This window comes from Pristiophorus japonicus, chromosome 7 (assembly GCF_044704955.1).
Source record: "Pristiophorus japonicus isolate sPriJap1 chromosome 7, sPriJap1.hap1, whole genome shotgun sequence".
Lineage (NCBI taxonomy): Eukaryota > Metazoa > Chordata > Chondrichthyes > Pristiophoridae > Pristiophorus > Pristiophorus japonicus.
The window spans coordinates 245,332,515-245,354,347 of NC_091983.1; the positions used below are offsets into that span (position 1 = coordinate 245,332,515).

At 46.4% G+C, this 21,833-nt stretch overlaps 1 protein-coding gene across 2 annotated transcripts in view; it reads right to left on the reverse strand.

The window, feature by feature from the left end:
- Nucleotides 1-21,833, reverse strand: part of LOC139267485 (dynein axonemal heavy chain 8-like) — a 2,569,686-nt gene that overhangs the window by 1,296,252 nt on the left and 1,251,601 nt on the right. For both annotated transcript variants that reach the window (XM_070885867.1, XM_070885866.1), the window contains one exon: nucleotides 15,060-15,156. In XM_070885867.1, coding sequence (XP_070741968.1) covers nucleotides 15,060-15,156 — 97 coding nt within the window. The remainder of the gene's footprint in view (nucleotides 1-15,059; nucleotides 15,157-21,833) is intronic.

Below are 21,833 nucleotides of genomic sequence, written 5' to 3' on the forward strand. Positions count from 1 at the left end.
CTTGGGAGCACAGGTATTTAAGGAGGCCTCACAGGTTGGAGAGGCACTCTGGAGACCTGCAATAAAAGACTAAGGTCACACTTTACTTTGAGCTCACAGTGTTCAGTCTGACTCTTTCTCTATACATAACAGAAAGGAAGGCTTACTTCGGCATCCTATTTGCACTGAATGATTTCTTTACATAATTAACATCGTCATCGGAATACACTGCAACTGCTCCGATCGCTTTCTGAAAGATCTCTTACACATCTCATGTTAGATGCCTGTAGACTTTGATAATCTCCTGACGAAGCACATGTAAGATCCAAGTGCATTGAACAGAGGCCCCTGAAACATTCATACACTATGGCCTAAACTACTTTTGTGGCCATCTGTGCCACAACAGCAGATGGACTCCTATTTTAACCATTCTCATTTTTATCTTTTCTGTCGAAGCACCCCAACAACCGCAGGGAGCAACGGCGGACAGGCGGAGGTCCAACTCACACTTCCATTCACTGATGTGAAGGAGAGAGTGTCAGCCCTTATTGTTGTCACAGGTCGGACTGCTGGTGGGGTTGCTGAGCACCCTTCGGATACTGAGGGTAAGTGAAAGGATAGCGCGACTCAAAAACACTGCAATGAGAAAGCTAATGGAGTAGCGGTGGTCTTTCAAATGAGCCTCTGTTATGCGACCTTCCTCATATCACACTACCCCCTCCCCTGCTGCTAACCACTCATCCATTGCTTTCTACTTCCAGATGACCAGCCAGAGGCGTCGCATCCCCCGAGGGAGCCCTCCATATCACGCGATGGTTTGGAGGAGAACGAGATGGATGAGACAGCTCCGGCGGAACATCCCAGCCCACCTGATGTCCCATCGGGACTGAGCTCATCTGGGGAAGAGCCTGCGTTCCCGGGGTTTGACGACTTGGAGGTTCCTGTGCCCAATGACGAGCAGCAACGTAGTGCTAGGGTGGAATCCCCCAGGTCAGCTCTCCGGAGGGTGAGTCGACAAAGTTGAGCTGCTAACAGACAGGCAGATCGAGAACTGGATCTGGTGGCAGTGTCCAGGGCAAACACAGAGCAAAACCGTGAGATGATTGCTGCGTTGGGATGGATCCCCGTGAGCATCGACAAGCTCACTGCGACAGCTACGGAGGTAGGGTCGCAGATTGTCGCTGCAAGCTGTGAGTCCAGCGAGGCCATCATTGCCCACACACATAGGCTGGTGGCCTCGAGCAGTGATAGTGGAGTTCCAGAGAGTGTGCTGTGTGCCTTGAGCACATCGCAGGCTCGGGTGCATCACAGGCACAAGCCCTGCTTCATGTCTGCCTCCATACTCTTGTGCATTCCCCACTGTCCCAAAGAGAAGTGATGGTGCCGAATCAGGCCAGCAAGGTGCTCCTTTACATCGTGCTCTGGTAGCTAAGGCCCTGCTCCATCAGGGACAAAGTGGCTCCAGGGGAGATGAGAGGTGGTGGCATTCCTCAGGATGACAGCATTCCATCTCCCCCACTCACTCGTCAATCAAGCACCAATGACAGTTGACACCCAAACCACCTGTGATTGGCAATGCCGAGGAACAAGTGAGCCAGTCAGAAGCCAGGCCTTCCAGGCCAGGAGCTGCTCCAGTGCATCCTCCGACGGTGTCTCATTGTCTCAGCTCCCAAGACAGCAGGCCTCCAGCAGCCGTGCTGCATGCACTGCGGCCACATTGAGGAGGAGCAGCAGCTATGGGAGGATGATGAAGGGAAGTGGGGGTAAAAACGTTAGCCATAAGCAGTAAGGCTTTCCAAGAATGTAGAGCATTGCAGTATTACTTGTTAATCAATGCTGCATATTGTCCACTGTAGGATGCAGATTTTCTTTTTCTATTCATGTTATTGATTACAGGATGCAGATCTGTGTTTTTGTATGTGTGTATCCATTGAATTATTGTGGGCTTTGTTGGGGGGAGGGTGTTGATACTGTTGCATTTTTGATAAAAATATTTCCTTCATCTTAACCATTGCTGTCTTATGCCTTATTTGCAGAGTAAGTGGGGGAATAGCGATCATGGTAGCATTGAGTCATGAGGCTTCGCTCAAACCTCCCCTTTCCTGTTCAAGCAAAGCACTCAGAGCCTATAGATTTCTCAGTCTGGCAGTCCCTGCTCATTGGGATCTATAAATTCCAGTTGCCATGCGTACTGTGCCCTTGCGACCTGTAGATTCACACAGCTTATGGCACTAAACCATAGGAGTGTGTGACATCTCCGATATGAGATGGTCCAACTTCATTTCAAAGATACCGCCATAGCACCTGCTGCAATATGGCAACGCCAGCTTTTTCTTGTCGGTTTTTCAGCTAGACGTTAAATCAGACGATAAGCCTGAAAGTTCCACCCAGGGCATTAGCGCAGTGTTGCACGATGATTTACGTCATCCTGATGGCCCAAATGGAAGTCAGGGCGGTAACTTTTAACGCCGCCACAAAACCTATGCCGAAAGTTCCGTCCAGGCGCAAAATCTTGGATGCCCCATTTGACACCCTGAAACACTATTTGCTGCTCCACCGCATCGCTAAACGAGGCACAAGCTAGACAAAAATCCAGCCGATAAAAGTTATGATGAACCTTTATAAAGCATTCGACCTGAACTGGACTATTGTGTCCAATTCTGGGCACCGCACTTTAGGAAGGATGTGAAGGCCTTCGAGTGGGTGCAGAAAAGTCCAGGGATGACGGACTTCAGTTACGTGGATAGACTGGGGAAGCTGAGATTGTTCTCCTTAGAGCAAAAAAGTTGAGAGAAGATTTGATAGAGGTGTTCAAAATCATGAGGGGTCTGAACAGAGTAGATAGAGAGAAACTGTTCCCATTGGCAGAAAGATCGAGAACCAGAGAACACAGATTTAAGGTGATTGGCAGAAAAACCAAAAGCAACATGAGGAAGAACTTTTTAATGCAATGAGTGGTTATGGAATGCACTGCCTGAAAGGGTGATGGAGTCAGATTCAAATGTGGCTTTCTAAAGGAAATTGGATAAGTACCTGAATGAAAAAAAAATGGAGGTCTACAGGGAAAGGGCGGGGGAGTGGGACTAGCTGAAGTGCTCTTGCAGAGAGCTGGCTCGACAGGCCGAATGGTTGTAATCATTCTATGATTCTATTGTATGAAAGGCATTGGGGAATCAGGAGGTGAGACAGTCACTGCAGAATACCCAGCCTCTGACCTGTTGTTATAGCCACAGTATGTATGTGGCCGGTCCAGTTAAGTTTCTGGTCAATGGTGACTTCTAAGATGTTGATGGTGGGGGATTCGGCGATGGTTATGCCGTTGAATAGCAAGGAGCAGTGGTTAGACTCTTGACTGTTAGAGATTGTCATTGCCTGGCACTTCTGTGGCGCGAATGCTATTTGCCATTTTTCATCCCAAGCCTAGCACAAAATATAAAAACAGATAGTAAGAGTTTCTACAGGTACATAAAAAGGAAAAGACTGGCTAAAGTAAATGTTGGTCTCCTAGAAGATGAGACTGGGGAATTAATAATGGAGAACAGGGAAATGGCAGAGACGTTGAACAAATATTTTGTATCGGTCTTCATGGTAGAAAACACTAAAAACATCCCAATAGTGGATAATCAAGCGGCTATAGGGAGGGAAGAACTGAATATAATCACTATCATTAATGAAGTAGTACTCGGTAAAATAATGGGACTAAAGGCAGACATCCTAGAATCTTAAAAGAGATGGCTGCAGAGATAATGGATGCATTGGTTGCAATCGACCAAAATTCCCTGGATTCTGGGGCGGTCCCAGCATATTGGAAAACCACAAATATAACACCCCTATTTAAAAAAGGTGGCAGGAAACTATAGAACAGTTAACCTAACATCTATCATTGGGAAAATGCTGGAGTCCATTATTAAGGAAGCATTAGCGCGACATTTGGAAAAGTATAATTCAATCAAACAGAGTCAGCATTTCCGTTTTATGAAACGGAAATCATGTTTGACAAATTTGCTGGAGTTCTTTGAGGATGAAATGAGCAGGGTGGATAAGGGGGAACTAATGGATGTGGTGTATTTGGATTTCCAGAAGGCATTCGATAAGGTGCTACATAAAAGGTTACTGCACAAGATAAAAGTTCACGGGGTTGGGGGTAATATATTAGCATGGCGAGAGGATTGGCTAACTAACGGAAAACAGGGAGTTGGGATAAATGGGTAATTTTCCGATTGGCAAACAGTGATTAGTGGGGTGCCGCAGGGATCGGTGCTGAGTCCTCAACTATTTACAATCTATATTAATGACTTGGATGAAGTTTGCTGATGATACAAAGATGGTTGGGAAAGCAAATTGTGAGGAGGACACAAAAGATCTGTAAAAGGATATAGACAGGCTAAGTGAGTGGGCATAAATCTGGCAGATGGAGTATAATGTGGGAAAATGTGAGGTTATCTACTTTGGCAAAAAAAATAGAAAAGCAAATTACAATTTAAAAGAGAAAAATTACAAAGTGTTGCAGTACAGAGGGACTTGGGGATTCTTGTGCATGAAACACAAAAAGTTAGTATATGCAGGTACAGCAAGTAATCAGGAAGGCAAATGGAATGTTGGCCTTTATTGCAAAGGGGATAGAGTACAAAAGCATAAAAGTCCTGCTACAACTGTTGTATATCTATAGAATTATCTGTCCCAGAGAGCTGTGGAGGCTGGGTTGTTGAATATATTTAAGGCGGAAATAGACAGATTTTTGAGCAATTAGGGATTAAAGGGTTATGGGGAGCGAGCAGGGAAGTGGAACAGAGTCCATGATCAGATCAGATCAGCCATGATCTTATTGAATGGCGGAGGAGGCTCGATGGGCCAAGTGGCCTAATCCTGCTCCTATTTCTTATGTTCTTAAGCCTCCAATGCTGCTTTGATGTCAAGGGCAGTCACTCTCACTTCACCTTTGGAATTCAGCTCTTTTGTCTATGTTTGGACCAAGGCTGTAATGAGGTCTGCAGCCGAGTGGTCCTGGCAGAAGCTGAACTGAGCATCAGTGGGCTGGTTCTTGGTGAGTAAGTGACACTTGATACCACGGTTGACAACACCTTCCATCACTTCGCTGATAGATTGAGAATAGACTGATGGGGTGGTAATTGGCCAGATTGGGTTTGTCCTGGATTTTGTGGACAGGACATACCTAGGCAGTTTTCCACATTGTCGGATAGATGCCAGTGTTGTAGCTGCACTGGAAGAGCTTGGCTACAGGCGTGGTTAGTTCTGGAGCACAAGCCTTCAGTACGATAGCCGGGATGTTGTCAGGGCCCATAGCCTTTGCTGTGTCCAATGCAGTCAGCCATTCCTAGACATCAGGTGGAGTGAATCGAATTGGCTGAAGACCAATACAAAAGCAAAATACTGCGGATGCTGGAAACTGAAATAAAAACAGAGATTGCTGGAAATCTCAGCGGTTCAGGTAGCATCTGTGGAGAGAAACAGTGTTCACATTTCGAGTTGACAACCCTTACTCAGAACTGCCGAATGTTCGAAAAGAGCACATTCTTAAGTACTGAAGAAAGAACAACAGGGAAGGTTTGTGATAGGATGGAAGGCAGGAGGGATTAGAGAGACAAAAAGGATGAACGGAGGTGTTCAGCAAAGTAATCTATGCTTGGTCTCCCCAGTGTAGAGGAGACCAGATCGTGCGCAGCGAATACAGTATACTAAATTGAAAGAAGTACAAGTAAATCGTGGTTTCACCTAAAGGAATATTTGGGGCCCTGGATAGTGGGAAGGGAGGAGGTAAAAGGGCAGGTGTTGCATCTCCTGCACTTGCATGGTAAGATGCCGTGGGAAGGGGAGGGAGTGCTGGGGGACTGCAGAATGGACCAGGGTGTCGCGGAGGGAGTGGTCCCTTCGGAACCCTGAGAGGGGAGGGGAAGGGAAGATTGGCCGCTTTGCTGAACACCTCCGTTCAGTCCACAAGTGTGACCCTGAGCTTCTGGTCGCCTGTCACTTTAATTCTCCACTCCACTCCCACTCTGATATCTCCGTCCTCAGACTCCTCCACTTTTCCAATGAAGCTCAACGCAAGCTGGAGGAACAGCACCTCATCTTTCGTTTAGGCACTTTACAGCCTTCTGGACTCAACATTGAATTCAACAATTTCAGAGCATAATGTCTAGCCATCTTTGGCTCCCTTTCCCTCCCCCCATCTTATGTTTTTTTTCTTTCTTCTCTTTTTTTTTCTCGTTGTCTAAAATAGCAGCTGGTCATTACTCCGCCATTCATACCCTATCCTGATTAACCTTTTTCTAACCTCTATCATTACAATTTCAATTCGGCCCATCATCCCTTTTGTCTCTCTAATCTCTTCTGCCTTCAACACTATCACAGACCTTCCCTTTTGTTCTTTCTTCCTTTCCCCCTTTCAGTGCTTAAGAATATGCTCTTTTCGAACATTCAGTAGTTCTGATGAAGGGTCGTCGACCCAAAACGTTAACTCTGTTTTTCTCTCCACAGATGGTGCCTGACCCGCTGAGATTTCCAGCATTCTCTGTTTTTATTATAGCTGAGACTATCTTCTGTGATTGTAGCAACCTCAGGAGGAGGCCGAAATGGATTATCCACTCGTCACTTCTGACTGAAGATGTTTGCAAATGCTTCAGCCTTGTCTTTTGCAGTCGTGTGCAAGGCTCTGTCATCATTAAGGATGGGTATATTCATGGAGCCTTCCTCTCTTTTTAATTTTTTAATAGTCCACCACCATTCACAACTGGATGTGGCATGACTGCAGAGCTTTGATCTGATCCGTTGGTTGTGGGATCGCTTAGCCCTCTCTATAGCATGCTGCTTAAGCTGTTTAGCATGCATGTAGTTCTGTGTTGCATCTTCCCCAGGTTGGCGCCTCATTTTCAGATATGCCTGATGTTGCTTCTGGCATGCTCTTCTGCACTCCTCATTGAACCAGGGTTGGTCCCCTGGCTTGATGGTAATGACAAATGAGGGATGTGCCAAGCCATGAGGTTACAGATTGTGGTGGAATACAATTCTGCTGCTGCTGATGGCCCACAGTGCCTCATGGATGCCCAGTTTTAAGCTGCTAGATCAGTTCGGAATCTATTCCATTTAGCATGGTGGTAGTGCCACACAACACGATGGAGGGTGTACTCGGTGTGAAGATGGGACTTCGTCTCCACAAGAACTGTGCTGTGGTCAGTTCTACCAATACTGTCATGGACAGATACATTGGCGACTGGTAGATTGGTAAGGACACGATCACGTCGTTTTTTTCGCTCGTGTTACCATCTACCGCAGGCCCAGTCTGGCAGCTATGTCCTTTAGGACTCAGTCAGCTCGGTCAGTAGTGGCACTACCGAGCCACTCTTGGTGTCTGAAATGAGGAAAGATAGGGTTGTGGTGAGGGCAGGGCAGGAAAGCAAGAACTGAATGCCTACACCATGTGCAACTTGAACATCAGAGGAGATTGTGGGATGAAGGAGAAGTGAGATGAGGGAAGTAGGATAACATATGTAGGGATTGCTTTTCCATCATATTTCACTTCCAATTCATTTATTAATCCATTTGGCATCCTGCTTTCTCACTCTACATTTTTTAATCCAAGGAAGATGGTTGTGGTTGTTGGAGGCCAATCATCTCAGCCCCAGGACATTGCTGCAGGAGTTCCTCAGGGCCTCGGACCAAACATCTTCAGCTGCTTCATTCTCTCCAACATAAGGTCAAAAGTGTACATTTTCACTGATGATTGCACAGTGTTCCATTTGCAACTCCTCAAATAATGAAGCAGTCTGTTCCTGCATGCAGCAACATCAGGACAACATTCAGGCTTGGGCTGATAAGTGGCAAGTAATATTCACGCCACATAAGTGCTAGACAATGACCATCTCCAACAAGAGAGAGACTAATCACTTCCCTTTGGCATTCAGAGGCATTACCATGTTGAATCCCCCACCATCAACATCCTAGGAGTCATCATTGACCAGAAAATTAACTGGACAAGCCACATAAATACTGTGGCTATAAGAGCAGGTTAGAAAATGGGTATTCTGCAGCGTGTCTCACCTCCTGACTCCCCAAAGCCTTTCCATCATCGATAAGGCACAAGTCAGAGTGTGATGGAATACTCTTCACTTGCCTGGATGAGTGCAGCTCCAACAACACTCAAAAAGCTCGACACTATCCAGGACAAAGCAGCCTGCTTAATTAGTACCCTATCCACCACCTTTAACATTCACTCTCTCCTCCACTGGTGCACCGTGGCTGCAGTGTGTACCATCTACAAGATGTACTGCAGCAACTCGACAGCACCTCCCAAACCCATGATCTCTACCACCTAGAGGGACAAGGGCAGCAAGCTTATGGAAACACCATCATCTTCACGTTCCTCTCCAAGTCACACACCATCCTGACTTGGGAATATATCACCATTCCTTTATTGTCGCTGAGTCAAAATCCTGGAACCCCATACCCAATGGGGGGTTAACCTAATGGGGGGCTCACCCATTTAAAATGGAAATGAAGAAGAATTTCTTCTCTCAGAGGGTTGTGAATCTTTGGAATTCTCTACCCCAAAGAGCTGTGGAGGCTGTGTCATTGAATATATTTAAGGTGAAGATAGACCAGATTTCTGAATGATAAGGGAGTCAAGAGGTATGGGGAGAGGGCATGGAAGTGAAGTTGAGGCCAAGATCAGATCAGCCATGATCTTATTGAATGGTGGAGCAGGCTCGAGGGGTCAGATGGCCTACTCCTGCCCCTATTTCTTATGTTCTTATGTTTTATGTTCTACCAGCACTGTGAGAGTACCTTCATCACATGGACTGCAGCAGTTCAAGAAGATGGCTCACCATGACCTTCTCAAGGGCAATTAGAGATGGGCAATAAATGCTGGCCTTGCCAGCGTGCCAACATCCCACGAAATGAATAAAGAAAAAATCCTGGACAGGTATTTATCTTTCATGATCAGCATAATGGCATTAAAGCTGTTCTCCTTGTCGAACTGAAAAACTGACAAAACAGCTCCCCCAATCATAGAATCATAGAATGATACAGCAAGAGGCCATTTGGCTCATTGTGCTTGAGGTATCCAATTAGTCCTATTCCCCTGCCCTTTCTCGGTAGTCTTGCAAATGATCTCTTTTAAATATTTATCCAATTCCCTTTTGAAAACTATTATTGAATCTACTTCCACCACATTTTCAGGCAGCACATTCCATATTGTAACAACTCGCTGCTTAAAGAAATTTCTCTTCCTCTCGCCTCTTCTTCTTTTGCCAATCATCTTAAATCAATGTCCTCTGGTTACTAACACGTCTGCCATTAGAAACACTTCTCTTGTGGAGAGAAAAATAAATTTAATGAAAGGTCTTCAACCTGAAATGTTAACTCTGTTTCTGTCTCCACAGATGCTGCCTGAATTGCTGAGTATTCCGAACATTTTCTGTTTTTATGTCAGATTTCCAGCATCCGCAGTATTTTGCTTTTGTAACAGTTTCTCCTTATTTACTCTGTCAAAACCCTTCATGATTTTGAACATCTCTATTAAATTTACCTTTAACTTTCTCTGCTCTATGATGTACACAGGACCACAATTATAATTTAAAAACAGAACTGGTTGGAACATGCGCTATGCCCTCTCTGACCAGTTTCACTGATGATAGGACCGAATAGGCACTAAGGGCTCAATTTTCCCGAATTTTTTTGGAGTGGGCTGCTTTTTCTGGCCGAACTTAAAAATCCCCAGTTTCCCCAAACAATTTTCACCAGCGTAACTCATTTAGTTATGGGTTTTTTTGAGGTAATTTTTTTTTTCCGCAAAAGGAGGCGTAACCAGCCACCTACGTCAATTCTGGCCATTTAGGGAACTTTGGCCAGTTGATGGTTACTCCATTTCTACATTGGCCAGCGTATGTGGCCTTTCGAGAAAACCCTTGTAGAGAGTTAACGAAATCGGCGCAGGTAAGTAAATCAGAGGCCATTCGGCCTGGGCTCGGGGTGGGAAGCGGAACGGACCCAGGACCAGAGAGGCTCGGCGGGGGAGGGAACAAACTGACCGGCATGCACTCGGGGGCCACAGCGGACCAGGAAGGCACCTCACTCGAGGACCGGAGAGGTCGCAGACAGACGATCTGAAGACTTGGTGCCCGGGGAGGGGGGAGGGAGAGAGAGGACACTACTGCGCATGCGCGGCCATTTCAGCGACATCAAGAACTTCCGTTTTTTTCCCTGTGCATGCACAAAAGGCCCGGTTCCTTTTTCCAGCGCAGACCACAGGCTCCACCCCCCGAGGTGACTGGCCATGCTGCGCGGCTCCAAATAACAGCTTAAACATTGGGGAAACCACGGACAAGTTTTTCTCGCGCATTTCTTGACCTAAACAAGCGGCGCAACTCTGGCAATAGGCCAGAAAACAGGCTTGGGGAAAATTGAGCCCTAAATAAGTAAGTTTTACATTAGAACCGCTGTTCTGAGCACCATAACAATAAGAACATAAGAACATAAGAAAATAAGAATTAGGAACAGGAGTAGGCCATCTGGTCCCTCGAGCCTGTTCCGCCATTCAAAAAGATCATGGCTGATCTGGCCGTGGACTCAGCTCCACTTACCCGCCCGCTCCCCATAACCCTTAATTCCCATATTTGAATACTTTCAATGAGCTAGCCTCAACTGCTTCCTTGCGCAGAGAATTCCACAGATTCACAACCCTCTGGGAGAAGAAATTCCTTCTCAACTCGGTTTTAAATTGGCTCCCCTGTACTTTGAGGCTGTGCCCCCTAGTTCTAGTCTCCCCGACCAGTGAAAACAACCTCTCTGCCTCTATCTTGTCTATCCCTTTCATTATTTTAAATGTTTCGATAAGATCACCCCTCATCCTTCTGAACTCCAATGAGTAAGGACCCAGTCTACTCAATCTATCATCATAAGGTAACCCCCTCATGTCCGGAATCAGACTAGTGAATCGTCTCTGTACCCCCTCCAAAGCTAGTATATCCTTCCTTAAGTAAGGTGACCAAAACTGCATGCAGTACTCCAAGTGCGGCCTCACCAATACCCTGTACAGTTGCAGCAGGACCTCCCTGCTTTTGTACTCCATCCCTCTCGCAATGAAGGCCAACATTCCATTCGCTTTCCTGATTACCTGCTGCACCTGCAAACTAACTTTTGGGATTCATGCACAAGGGCCCCCAGGTCCCTCTGCACCGCAGCATGTTGTAATTTCTTTCCATTCAAATAATATTCCCTTTTACTGTTTTTTTTTCCAAGGTGGATGACTTCACATTTTCCAACATTGTATTCCATCTGCCAAACCTGAGCCCATTCGCTAAACCTATCTAAATCTCTTTGCAGCCTCTCTGTGTCCTCTACACAACCCGCTTTCCCACTAATCTTTGTGTCATCTGCAAATTTTGTTACACTACACTCTGTCCCCTCTTCCAGGTCATCTATGTATATTGTAAACAGTTGTGGTCCCAGCACCGATCCCTGTGGCACACCACTAACCACCGATTTCCAACCCGAAAAGGACCCATTTATCTCGACTCTCTGCTTTCTGTTAGCCAGCCAATTCTCTATCCATGCTAATACATTTCCTCTGACTCCGCATCCCTTTATCTTCTGCAGTAACCTTTTGTGTGGCACCTTATCGAGTACCTTTTGGAAATCTAAATACACCACATCCATCGGTACACCTCTCTCCACCATATTCGTTATATCCTCAAAGAATTCCAGTAAATTAGTTAAACATGATTTCCCCTTCATGAATCCATGTTGCATCTGCTTGATTGCACTGTTCCTATCTAGATGTCCCGCTATTTCTTCCTTAATGATAGCTTCAAGCATTTTCCCCACTACAGATGTTAAACTAACCAGCCTATAGTAACCTATCTTTTGTCTGCCCCTTTTTTTAAACAGAGGCATTACATTAGCTGCTTTCCAATCCACTGGTACCTCCCCAGAGTCCAGAGAATTTTGGTAGATTATAACGAATGCATTTGCTATAACTTCCGCCATCTCTTTTAATACCTTGGGATGCATTTCATCAGGACCAGGGGACTTGTCTACCTTGAGTCCCATTAGCCTGTCCAGCACTATCTCCCTAGTGATAGTGATTGTCTTAAGGTCCTCCCTTCCCACATTCCCGTGACCAACAATTTTTGGCATGGTTTTTGTGTCTTCCGCTGTGAAGACCGAAGCAAAATCATTGTTTGAGGTCTCAGCCAGTTCCACATTTCCCATTATTAAATCCCCCTTCTCATCTTCTAAGGGACCAACATTTACTTTAGTCACTCTCTTCCGTTTTATATATCGGTAAAAGCTTTTACTATCTGTTTTTATGTTTTGCGCAAGTTTACTTTTGTAATCTATCTTTCCTTTCTTTATTGCTTTCTTAGTCATTCTTTGCTGTCGTTTAACATTTTCCCAATCTTCTCGTTTCCCACTAACCTTGGCCACCTTGTACGCATTGGTTTTTAATTTGATACTCTCCTTTATTTCCTTGGTTATCCACGGCTGGTTATCCCTTCTCTAACCGCCCTTCATTTTCACTGGAATATATTTTTGTTGAGCACTATGAAAGAGCTCCTTAAAAGTCCTCCACTGTTCCTCAATAGTGCCTCCATTTAGTCAGTGTTCCCAGTCTACTTTAGCTAACTCTGCCCTAATCCCACTGTAGTCCCCTTTGTTTAAGCATGGTATGCTCGTTTGAGACACTACTTCCTCAACCTCAATCTGTATTACAAATTCAACTCTACTGTGATCACTCATTCCGAGGGGATCGTTTACTAGGAGATCGTTTATTATTCCTGTCTCATTACACAGTACCAGAACTAAGATAGCGTGCTCCCTTGAAGGTTCTGTAACATACTGTTCTAAGAAACAATCCCGTATGCATTCTATGAATTCCTCCTCCAGGCTACCCCGTGCGATTTGATTTTACCAATCGATATGTAGGTTAAAATCCTCCATGATTACTGCCGTTCCTTTTTCACATGCCTCTATTATTCCCTTGATTATTGTCCGCCCCACCATAAAGTTATTATTTGGGGGCCTATAAACTACGCCCACCAGTGACTTTTTCCCCTTACTATCTCTAATCTCCACCCACAATGATTCAACATTTTGTTCATTTGAGCCAATATCATCTCTCACAACTGCCCTGATATCATCTTTTATTAACAGAGCTACCCCACCTCCTTTCCCTTCTTGTCGATCCTTCCTAATTGTCAGATACCCCTATATGTTTAATTCCCAGTCTTGGCCACCCTGCAACCACGTTTCTGTAATGGCCACCAAATCATACCCATTTGTAATGATTTGTGCCGTCAAATCATTTACTTTATTTCGAATGCTGCGTGCGTTAAGATAGAGTGTTTTAACAGTAGTTTTTAAACCATGATTTTTAGTTTTGACCCCTCCTGCAGCCCCTTTATATTCATACATATTGTTTTTTCCGATCAATTTGTGGTTTACACTTACCCCAGTGCTACTCAGCTCTGTTGCCTCTTGCCTTTTGCATTCTTTCTTGGGGTCCTGTTCATCTGCGCTCTCACCCACTCGAACTAACTCAGAGCCCTCTCCTGGGTTCCGAATACTCCTCGCATTGAGGCACCGAGCTTTCAGGCTTTCCTTTTTTGTTACACTTTGACCCTTTAGAATTTTGCTGTACATTGGCCCTTTTTGTTTTTTGCCTTGGGTTTCTCTGCCCTCCACTTTTACTCATCTCCTTTCTGTCTTTTGCTTCTGTCTCCATTTTGTTTCCCTCTGTCTCCCTGCATCGGTTCCCATCCCCCTGCCATATTAGTTTAATTCCTCCCCAACAGCACTAGCAAACACTCCCCCGAGGACATTGGTTCCGGTCCTGCCCAGGTGCAGACCTTCCAGTTTGTACTGGTCCCACCTCCCCCAGAACCGGTTCCAATGCCCCAGGAATTTGAATCCCTCCCTGCTGCACCACTGTTCAAGCCACGTATTCATCTGCGCTATCTTATGATTCCTACTCTGACTAGCACATGGCACTGGTAACAATCCCGAGATTACTACTTTTAAGGTCCTATGTTTTAATTTAGCTCCTAGCTCCTTAAATTCGTCTCATAAGACCTCATCCCTTTTTTTACCTATGCCATTGGTACCAATGTGCACCACGACAACTGGCTGTTCTCCCTCCCTTTTTAGAATGCCCTGCACCCGCTCCAAGACATCCTTGACCCTTGCACCAGGGAGGCAACATACCATCCTGGAGTCTCGGTTGCGGCCGCAGAAACGCCTTTCTACTTCCCTTACAATTGAATCCCCTATCACTATCGCTCTCCCACTCTTTTTCCTGCCCTCCTGTGCAACGGAGCCAGCCATGGTGCCATGAACTTGCTGCTGCTGCCCTCCCCTGATGAGTTATCCCCCTCAACAGTACTCAAAGCAGTTTACCTATTTTGCAGGGGGATGACCACAGGGGACCCCTGCACTACCTTCCTTGCACTGCTCTTCCTGCTGGTCTTGCATTCCCTAGCTGGCTGTGGACCCTTCACCTGCGGCAAGACCAACTCACTACACGTGCTACGCACGTCATTCTCAGCATCATGGATGCTCCAGAATGAATCCACCCTCAGCTCCAAATCTGCAACGCGGTCCGTCAGGAGCTGGAGGCGGATACACTTCCCGCACACGTAGTTGTCAGGGACACCGGAAGTGTCCCTGAGTTCCCACATGGTACAGGAGGAGCATATCACGTGACCGAGCTCTCCTGCCATGACTTAACCCTTAGATACACTTAATTTGGCGATAACAATAACCAGGACTATTGATGCTGCAATTATGATCCCCCTTTCCCCAGATCAGTTATGCTGCTGGCTGGGCAACCTCCGGGCCACCTGCTATTGTGCCAGTCTGAATCCGATGACCTGCATCAGGATGTCCGTGTGGGGTGGCTTGACTTAAATGAGGCCCGGGTCTCATAATGACTCTGGCCTATTCACTACCGTAATGGATGGGCTGGTGGCAGCTCAATGTCACAATCAACACCAATGAATTTAGAATACGTGTAATCATCCTCTAAAATCTTCCACAATTTTAAATACATTGAAATATTAACGTACCACATTTGGAATTGCCAAGTGCACTTCAACCTTCAAAAAGGGAGCAAACTCTTCAACATATTTTGAGTAGCCATATAGTCCTCTTCTGTCTGATGTGCTGAATCAAATAAAATGTATACATATAATATAAACATAAAAAAGAAAAAAGACAATGTGACATGATACCCTTCTTACTTTGCTAGTATCTTGTTTGCCCAAGGCTCCGCTGCTAATCTGAAGTTTGCCCCCCCCATTAGAGTGAATGGAGCCACTTCAGGAAGGCTCCTACCTCTCAGTAATGACATCACAGCAGCTTTAGAGGCAAGCAGATCAAAAATGACAGAACTGCAATAGGGCAGGAATTTTCTTACGGAAATATATTTTGATTAAGTATACATCGTACAAGGAAATGTTCAGAAACTCTTTGAACAAAAGGTCTTATCCTGAACTTTCTTTCCACCTTAAAGTACGTTAGATTTCAATAATCGCTGTTGTAAACTGTAATGCATACAATGACTCAAAAGACGTGCTACTGCAACCCACTCAGGTGTAAACCCGGTTAGAAACATAGAAACATAGGGCCCAAGTTTCCACATGATTCGCGCCTGATTTTTAGGAGCAACTGGTGGAGAACGGACTATTTTAGAAATCGCAATTCTCCACATTTTTTTTTCTGCAGTTCTAGTCAGGTAGAACAGTTCGAGTTTAGAACAGAATTTTTTCTTCAAAAGGGGGCGTGTCCAGCCACTGACGCCTGATTTGAAAGTTTCCACAGTGAAAATGTACTCTAAACTAAAGTAGAATGGAGCCAGTGAAGATTTTTGTAGAACTGAAAAAACTTGTTCTACACATTAAAAAATCAGGCGCAGGTTACAAATTAGGCGTCCAGAACGAGGTGGGGGGGGAGGGGAGGGGAAGGGAGCTCATTAAATTCGACAATAAATCCTTATTTATACTTCTACAAATATGATACAAATAAATCCAACCTGAATAAACATTTATAAGCCACGAAAAGATTAAATAAACCATCTTCCTACCTGTGTGAAAGTGCTTCAGCCAGGGAGAATTCTGCAGCCGTTCGTGCCGCTGAGCGGGAGGGGGAGAGAGAGAGAGAGAGAGAGAGAGAGAGAGAGGGAGGGGGGGGAGGAGGGAGAGAGAGAGAGTGGGGGGGGGAGGGGGGGAGAGAGAGAGGGGGGAGAGAGAGAGAGGGGAGGGAGAGAGGGAGAGAGGGGAGGGAGAGAGAGAGGGGAGGGAGGGAGAGAGAGAGGGGAGGGAGAGATAGAGGGGAGGGAGGGAGAGAGGGGAGAGAGGGGGGAGGGAGAGAGAGAGAGAGAGGGGAGGGAGAGAGAGAGGGGAGGGAGGGAGAGAGAGAGGGGAGGGAGGGAGAGAGAGAGAGGGGAGGGAGGGAGAGAGAGAGAGGGGAGGGGGAGAGAGAGAGAGAGAGAGAGAGAGAGGGTAGGGAGAGAGAGAGGGGAGGGAGAGAGAGGGAGGGAAGAGAGAGAGAGGGAGAGGGAGGGAGGGAGAGGGAGGGAGGGAGAGGGAGGGAGAGAGAGAGAGAGGGGGGCGTCAGGTCGGGGAACAGGAGCGCGGGTCGGGTCAGTGGGGGAGGGGGAGCGGGTGTTGGGTCTCGGGTCGGTGCGGGGGGGGGGGGAGCGGGTCTCTGGGCGGGGGGGGAGTGGGTGTCGGGTCTCGGGGCGGGGGAGCGGGTGTCGGGTCTCGGGTCGTCGCGGGCGGGGGGTAGCGGGTTTCGGGTCGGAGCGGGTGCCGAGTCGGGTCTGGTCGGCGGGGGGGGGGGGGGGGGGAGCGAGTGTCGGGTCTGGTCAGGCGGGGAGCAGGAGCTGGCCGTGGGAGGAGCCCCAGTGAGGCCATTGGGCCAGGGCTAGGGGCTGCGTGCTTCGGGCCCCTCCCACACAGTTCGGCGCCTGGAGCTACTGCACTTGAGTGCCGACTATAGCGCGCATGTGCAGAGGTCCCGGCACTGTTTTCAGCGCCGGGACCTGGCTCCGCCCCCCCCACAGCACGTGCTGACTGCGCCGAGTGCCAGAGGACCTGTAAGTAGGTGCAGACTACCGAGGATTTTTTTAGGCGCCGTTTTAGGCGCGAAAAACGCCCGTTTTTTTTCTTGTGGAAACTTGGGCCCTTAGAAACATAGAAAATAAGTGCAGTAGTAGGCCATTCGGCCCTTCGAGCCTGCACCACCATTCAATAAGATCCTGGCTGATCATTCCCTCAGTAGCCCTTTCCTGCTTTCTATCCATACCCCTTGATCCCTTTAGCCTTAAGGGCCATATCTAACTCCCTCTTGAATATATCCAATGAACTGGCGTCAACAACTCTCTGCGGCAGGGAATTTCACAGGTTAACAACTCTCTGAATGAAGAAGTTTCTCCTCAACTCAGTCCTAAATGGCATACCCCTTATCCTAAGGCTGTGTCCCCTGGTTCTGGACTTCCCCAACATCGGGAACAATCTAACTGCATCTAACCTGTCCAGTCCCGTCAGAATCTTGTATGTTTCTATTCGATGCCCTCTCATTCTTCTAAACTCCAATGTATAAAGGCTCAGTTGATCCAGTCTCTCCTCATATGTCAGTTCGGCCATCAGTCTGGGAATCAGTCTGGAGAACCTTCTCTGCGCTCCCTCAATAGCAAAAACGTCCTTCCCCAGATTAGGAGACCAAAATTGAACACAATATTCCAGGTGAGGCCTCACCAAGGCCCTGTACAACTGCAGTAAGACCTCCTTGCTCCCATACTCAAATCCCCGAGCTATGAAGGCCAACATACCATTTGCCTTCTTTACCGCCTGCTACATCTGTATGCCAACTTTCAATGACTGATGAACCTTGACACCCAGTTTCGTTGCAACTCCCCTTTTCCTAATCTGCCGCCATTCAGATAATATTCTGTCTTTGCGTTTTTGCCCCCAAAGTGAATAACCTCACATTTATCCACATTATACTGCATCTGCCATGCATTTGCCCACTCACCTAACCTGTCTAAGTCACCCTGCAGCCTCTTAGTGTCCACCTCACAGCTCACACCAACACCCAGTTTAGTGTCATCTGCAAACTTGGAGATATTACACTCAATTCCTTCATCCAAATCATTGATGTATATTGTAAAGAGCTGGGGTCTCAGCACTGAGCCCTGCGGCACTCCACTAGTCACTGCCTGCGATTCTGAAACGGACCCGTTTATCCCGACGCTCTGCTTCCTGTCTGCCAACCAGTTCTCTATCCACGTCAGTATATTACCCCCAATACCATGTGCTTTGATTTTGCATACCAATCTTCTGTGTGGAACTTTGTCAAAAGCCTTTTGAAAGTCCAAATACACCACATCCACTGGTGTTCCCTTGTCCACTCTACAAGTTACATCCTCAAAACATTCCAGAAGATTTGTCAAGCATGATTTCCCCTTCATAAATCCATGCTGACTTGGTCCGATCCTGTCACTGCTTTCCAAATGCGCTGCTATTTCATCCTTAATAATTGATTCCAACATTTTTCCCACCACTGATGTCAGGCTAACCGGTCTATAATTACCCGCATTCTCTCTCCCTCCCTTTCTAAAAAGTGGTGTTACATTAGCTACCCTCCAGTCCATAGGAACTGATCCCAAGTCGATAGAATGTTGGAAAATGATCACCAATGAATCCACTATTTCTAGGGCCATTTTCTTAAGTATTCTGGGATGCAGACTATCAGACCCCGGGGATTTATCGGCCTTCAGCGGCTGCAGAGCATTCTGGAGAGGGAGGGTGAAAAGCCAGTTGTCGTGGTACATGTAGGTACCAACGATATAGGTAAGAAGTGGGAAGAGGTCCTCCAAGCTGAATTTAGGGAGCTAGGAGTGAAATTAAAAAGTAGGACCTCAAAGGTAGTAATCTCTGGATTGCTACCAGTGCCATGTGCTAATCAGAGTAGAGGGAGCAGGATAGTTAGAATAAATACGTGGCTTGAGCAGTGGTGCAAGAGGGAGGGATTCAAATTCCTGGGACATTGGAACCAGTTCTGGGGGAAGTGGGACCTGTACAAAAGGGACGGTCTGCACTTGGGCAGAACTGGAACTGATGTCCTTGGGGTAACATTTGCTAATGCAGTTCGGGAGTGTTTAAACTAATCTGGCAGAGGGATGGGAACCTATGCAGCGAGACAGGGCGAAGTAATATGGAGTCAGAAACAGATGGTAGAAAGATAAAAAGCAATAGTGGAAGGCCGAGTAAACAAAGGCAAGAATCAAAAAGGGCCACACGGCATCATAATTCTAAAAGGACAAAGGGTGTTAAAAAAAACAAGCCTGAAGGCTTTGTGTATGAATGTAAGGAGTATCCATAAAAAAGTGGATGAATTAACTGTGCAAATAGATGTTAACGGATATGATGTGATTGGGATTACGGAGACGTGGCTCCAGGAGGATCAGGGCTGGGAACTCAACCTCCATGGGTATTCAACATTCAAGAAGGATAGAATAAAAGGAAATGGAGGTGGGGTAGCATTGCTGGTTAAAGAGGAGATTCATGCAATAGTTAGGAAGGACATCAGCTTGGATGATGTGGAATCTATATGGGTAGAGCTGCAGAACACCAAAGGCAAAAAACGTCAGTGGGAGTTGTGTACAAACCTCCAAACAGTAGTAGTGATGTTGGGGAGGGCATCAAACAGGAAATTAGGGGTGCATGCAATAAAGGTGCAGCAGTTATCATGGGTGACTTTAATATGCATATAGATTGGGCTAACCAAAGTGGAAGCAATACGGTGGAGGAGGATTTCCTGGAGTGCATAAGGAACAGATCAATATGTCGAGGAACCAACTAGCGGGGAGGCCATCTTAGACTGGGTGTTGTGTAATGAGAGAGGATTAATTAGTCATCTCGTTGTGCGAGGCCCCTTGGGGCAGAGTGGCCAAAATATGGTGGAATTCTACATTAGGATGGAGAATGAAACAGTTAATTCAGAGAACATGGTCCAGAACTTAAAGAAGGGTAACTTTGAAGGTATGAGGCATGAATTGGCTAGGATAGATTGGCGAATGATACTTAAGGGGTTGACAATGGATGGGCAATGGCAGACATTTAGAGACCGCATGGATGAACTACAACAATTGTACATCCCTGTCTGGCGTAAAAATAAAAAAGGGAAGATGGCTCAACCGTGGCTATCAAGGGAAATCAGGGATAGTATTAAAGCCAAGGAAATGGCATACAAATTGGCCAGAAATAGCAGTGAACCTGGGGACTGGGAGAAATTTCAAACTCAGCAGAGGAGGACAAAGGGTTTGATTAGGGCAGGGAAAATAGAGTACGAGAGGAAGCTTGCAGGGAACATTAAGATGGACTGCAAAAGCTTCTATAGATATGTAAAGAGAAAAAGGTTAGTGAAGACAAACGTAGGTCCCCTGCAGTCAGAATCAGGGGAAGTCATAATGGGGAACAAAGAAATGGCAGACCAATTGAACAAGTACTTTGGTACGGTATTCACGAAGGAGGACACAAACAACCTTCCGGATATAAAAGGGGTCAGAGGGTCTAGTAAGTAGGAGGAACTGAGGAAAATCCTTATTAGTCGGGAAATTGTGTTGGGGAAATTGATGGGATTGATGGCCGATAAATCCCCAGGGCCTGATGGACTGCATCCCAGAGTACTTAATTAGGTGGCAACATTCCATAGACTCTGGATCAGTTCCTATCGAGTGGAGGGTAGCCAACATAACCCCACTTTTTAAAGAAGTAGGGAGAGAGAAAACAGGGAATTATAGACCGGCCAGCCTGACATCAGTAGTGGGTAAAATGATGGAATCAATTATTAAGGATGTCATAGCAGCGCATTTGGAAAGAGGTGACATGATAGGTCCAAGTCAGCATGGATTTGTGAAAGGGAAATCATGCTTGACAAATCTTCTGGAATTTTTTGAGGATGTTTCCAGTAGAGTGGACAAGGGAGAACCAGTTGATGTGGTATATTTGGACTTTCAGAAGGCTTTCGACAAGGTCCCACACAAGAGATTAATGTGCAAAGTTAAAGCACATGGGATTGGGGGTAGTGTGCTGACATGGATTGAGAACTGGTTGTCAGACAGGAAGCAAAGAGTAGGAGTAAATGGGTACTTTTCAGAATGGCAGGCAGTGACTAGTGGGGTATCGCAAGGTTCTGTGCTGGGGCCCCAGCTGTTTACATTGTACATTAATGATTTGGACGAGGGGATTAAATGTAGTATCTCCAAATTTGCGGATGACACTAAGTTGGGTGGCAGTGTGAGCTGCATGGAGGATGCTATGAGGCTGCAGAGTGACTTGGATAGGTTAGGTGAGTGGGCAAATGCATGGCAGATGAAGTATAATGTGGATAAATGTGAGGTTATCCACTTTGGTGGTAAAAACAGAGAGACAGACTATTATCTGAATGGTGACAGATTAGGAAAAGGGGAGGTGCAACGAGACCTGGGTGTCATGGTACATCAGTCATTGAAGATTGGCATGCAGGTACAGCAGGCTGTTAAGAAAGCAAATGGCATGTTGGCCTTCATAGCGAGGGGATTTGAGTACAAGGGCAGGGAGATATTGCTACAGTTGTACAGGGCCTTGGTGAGGCCACACCTGGAGTATTGTGTACAGTTTTGGTCTCCTAACTTGAGGAAGGACATTCTTGCTATTGAGGGAGTGCAGCGAAGGTTCACCAGACTGATTCCCGGGATGGCGGGACTGACATATCAAGAAAGACTGGATCAACTGGGCTTGTATTCACTGGAGTTCAGAAGAATGAGAGGGGATCTCATAGAAACGTTTAAAATTCTG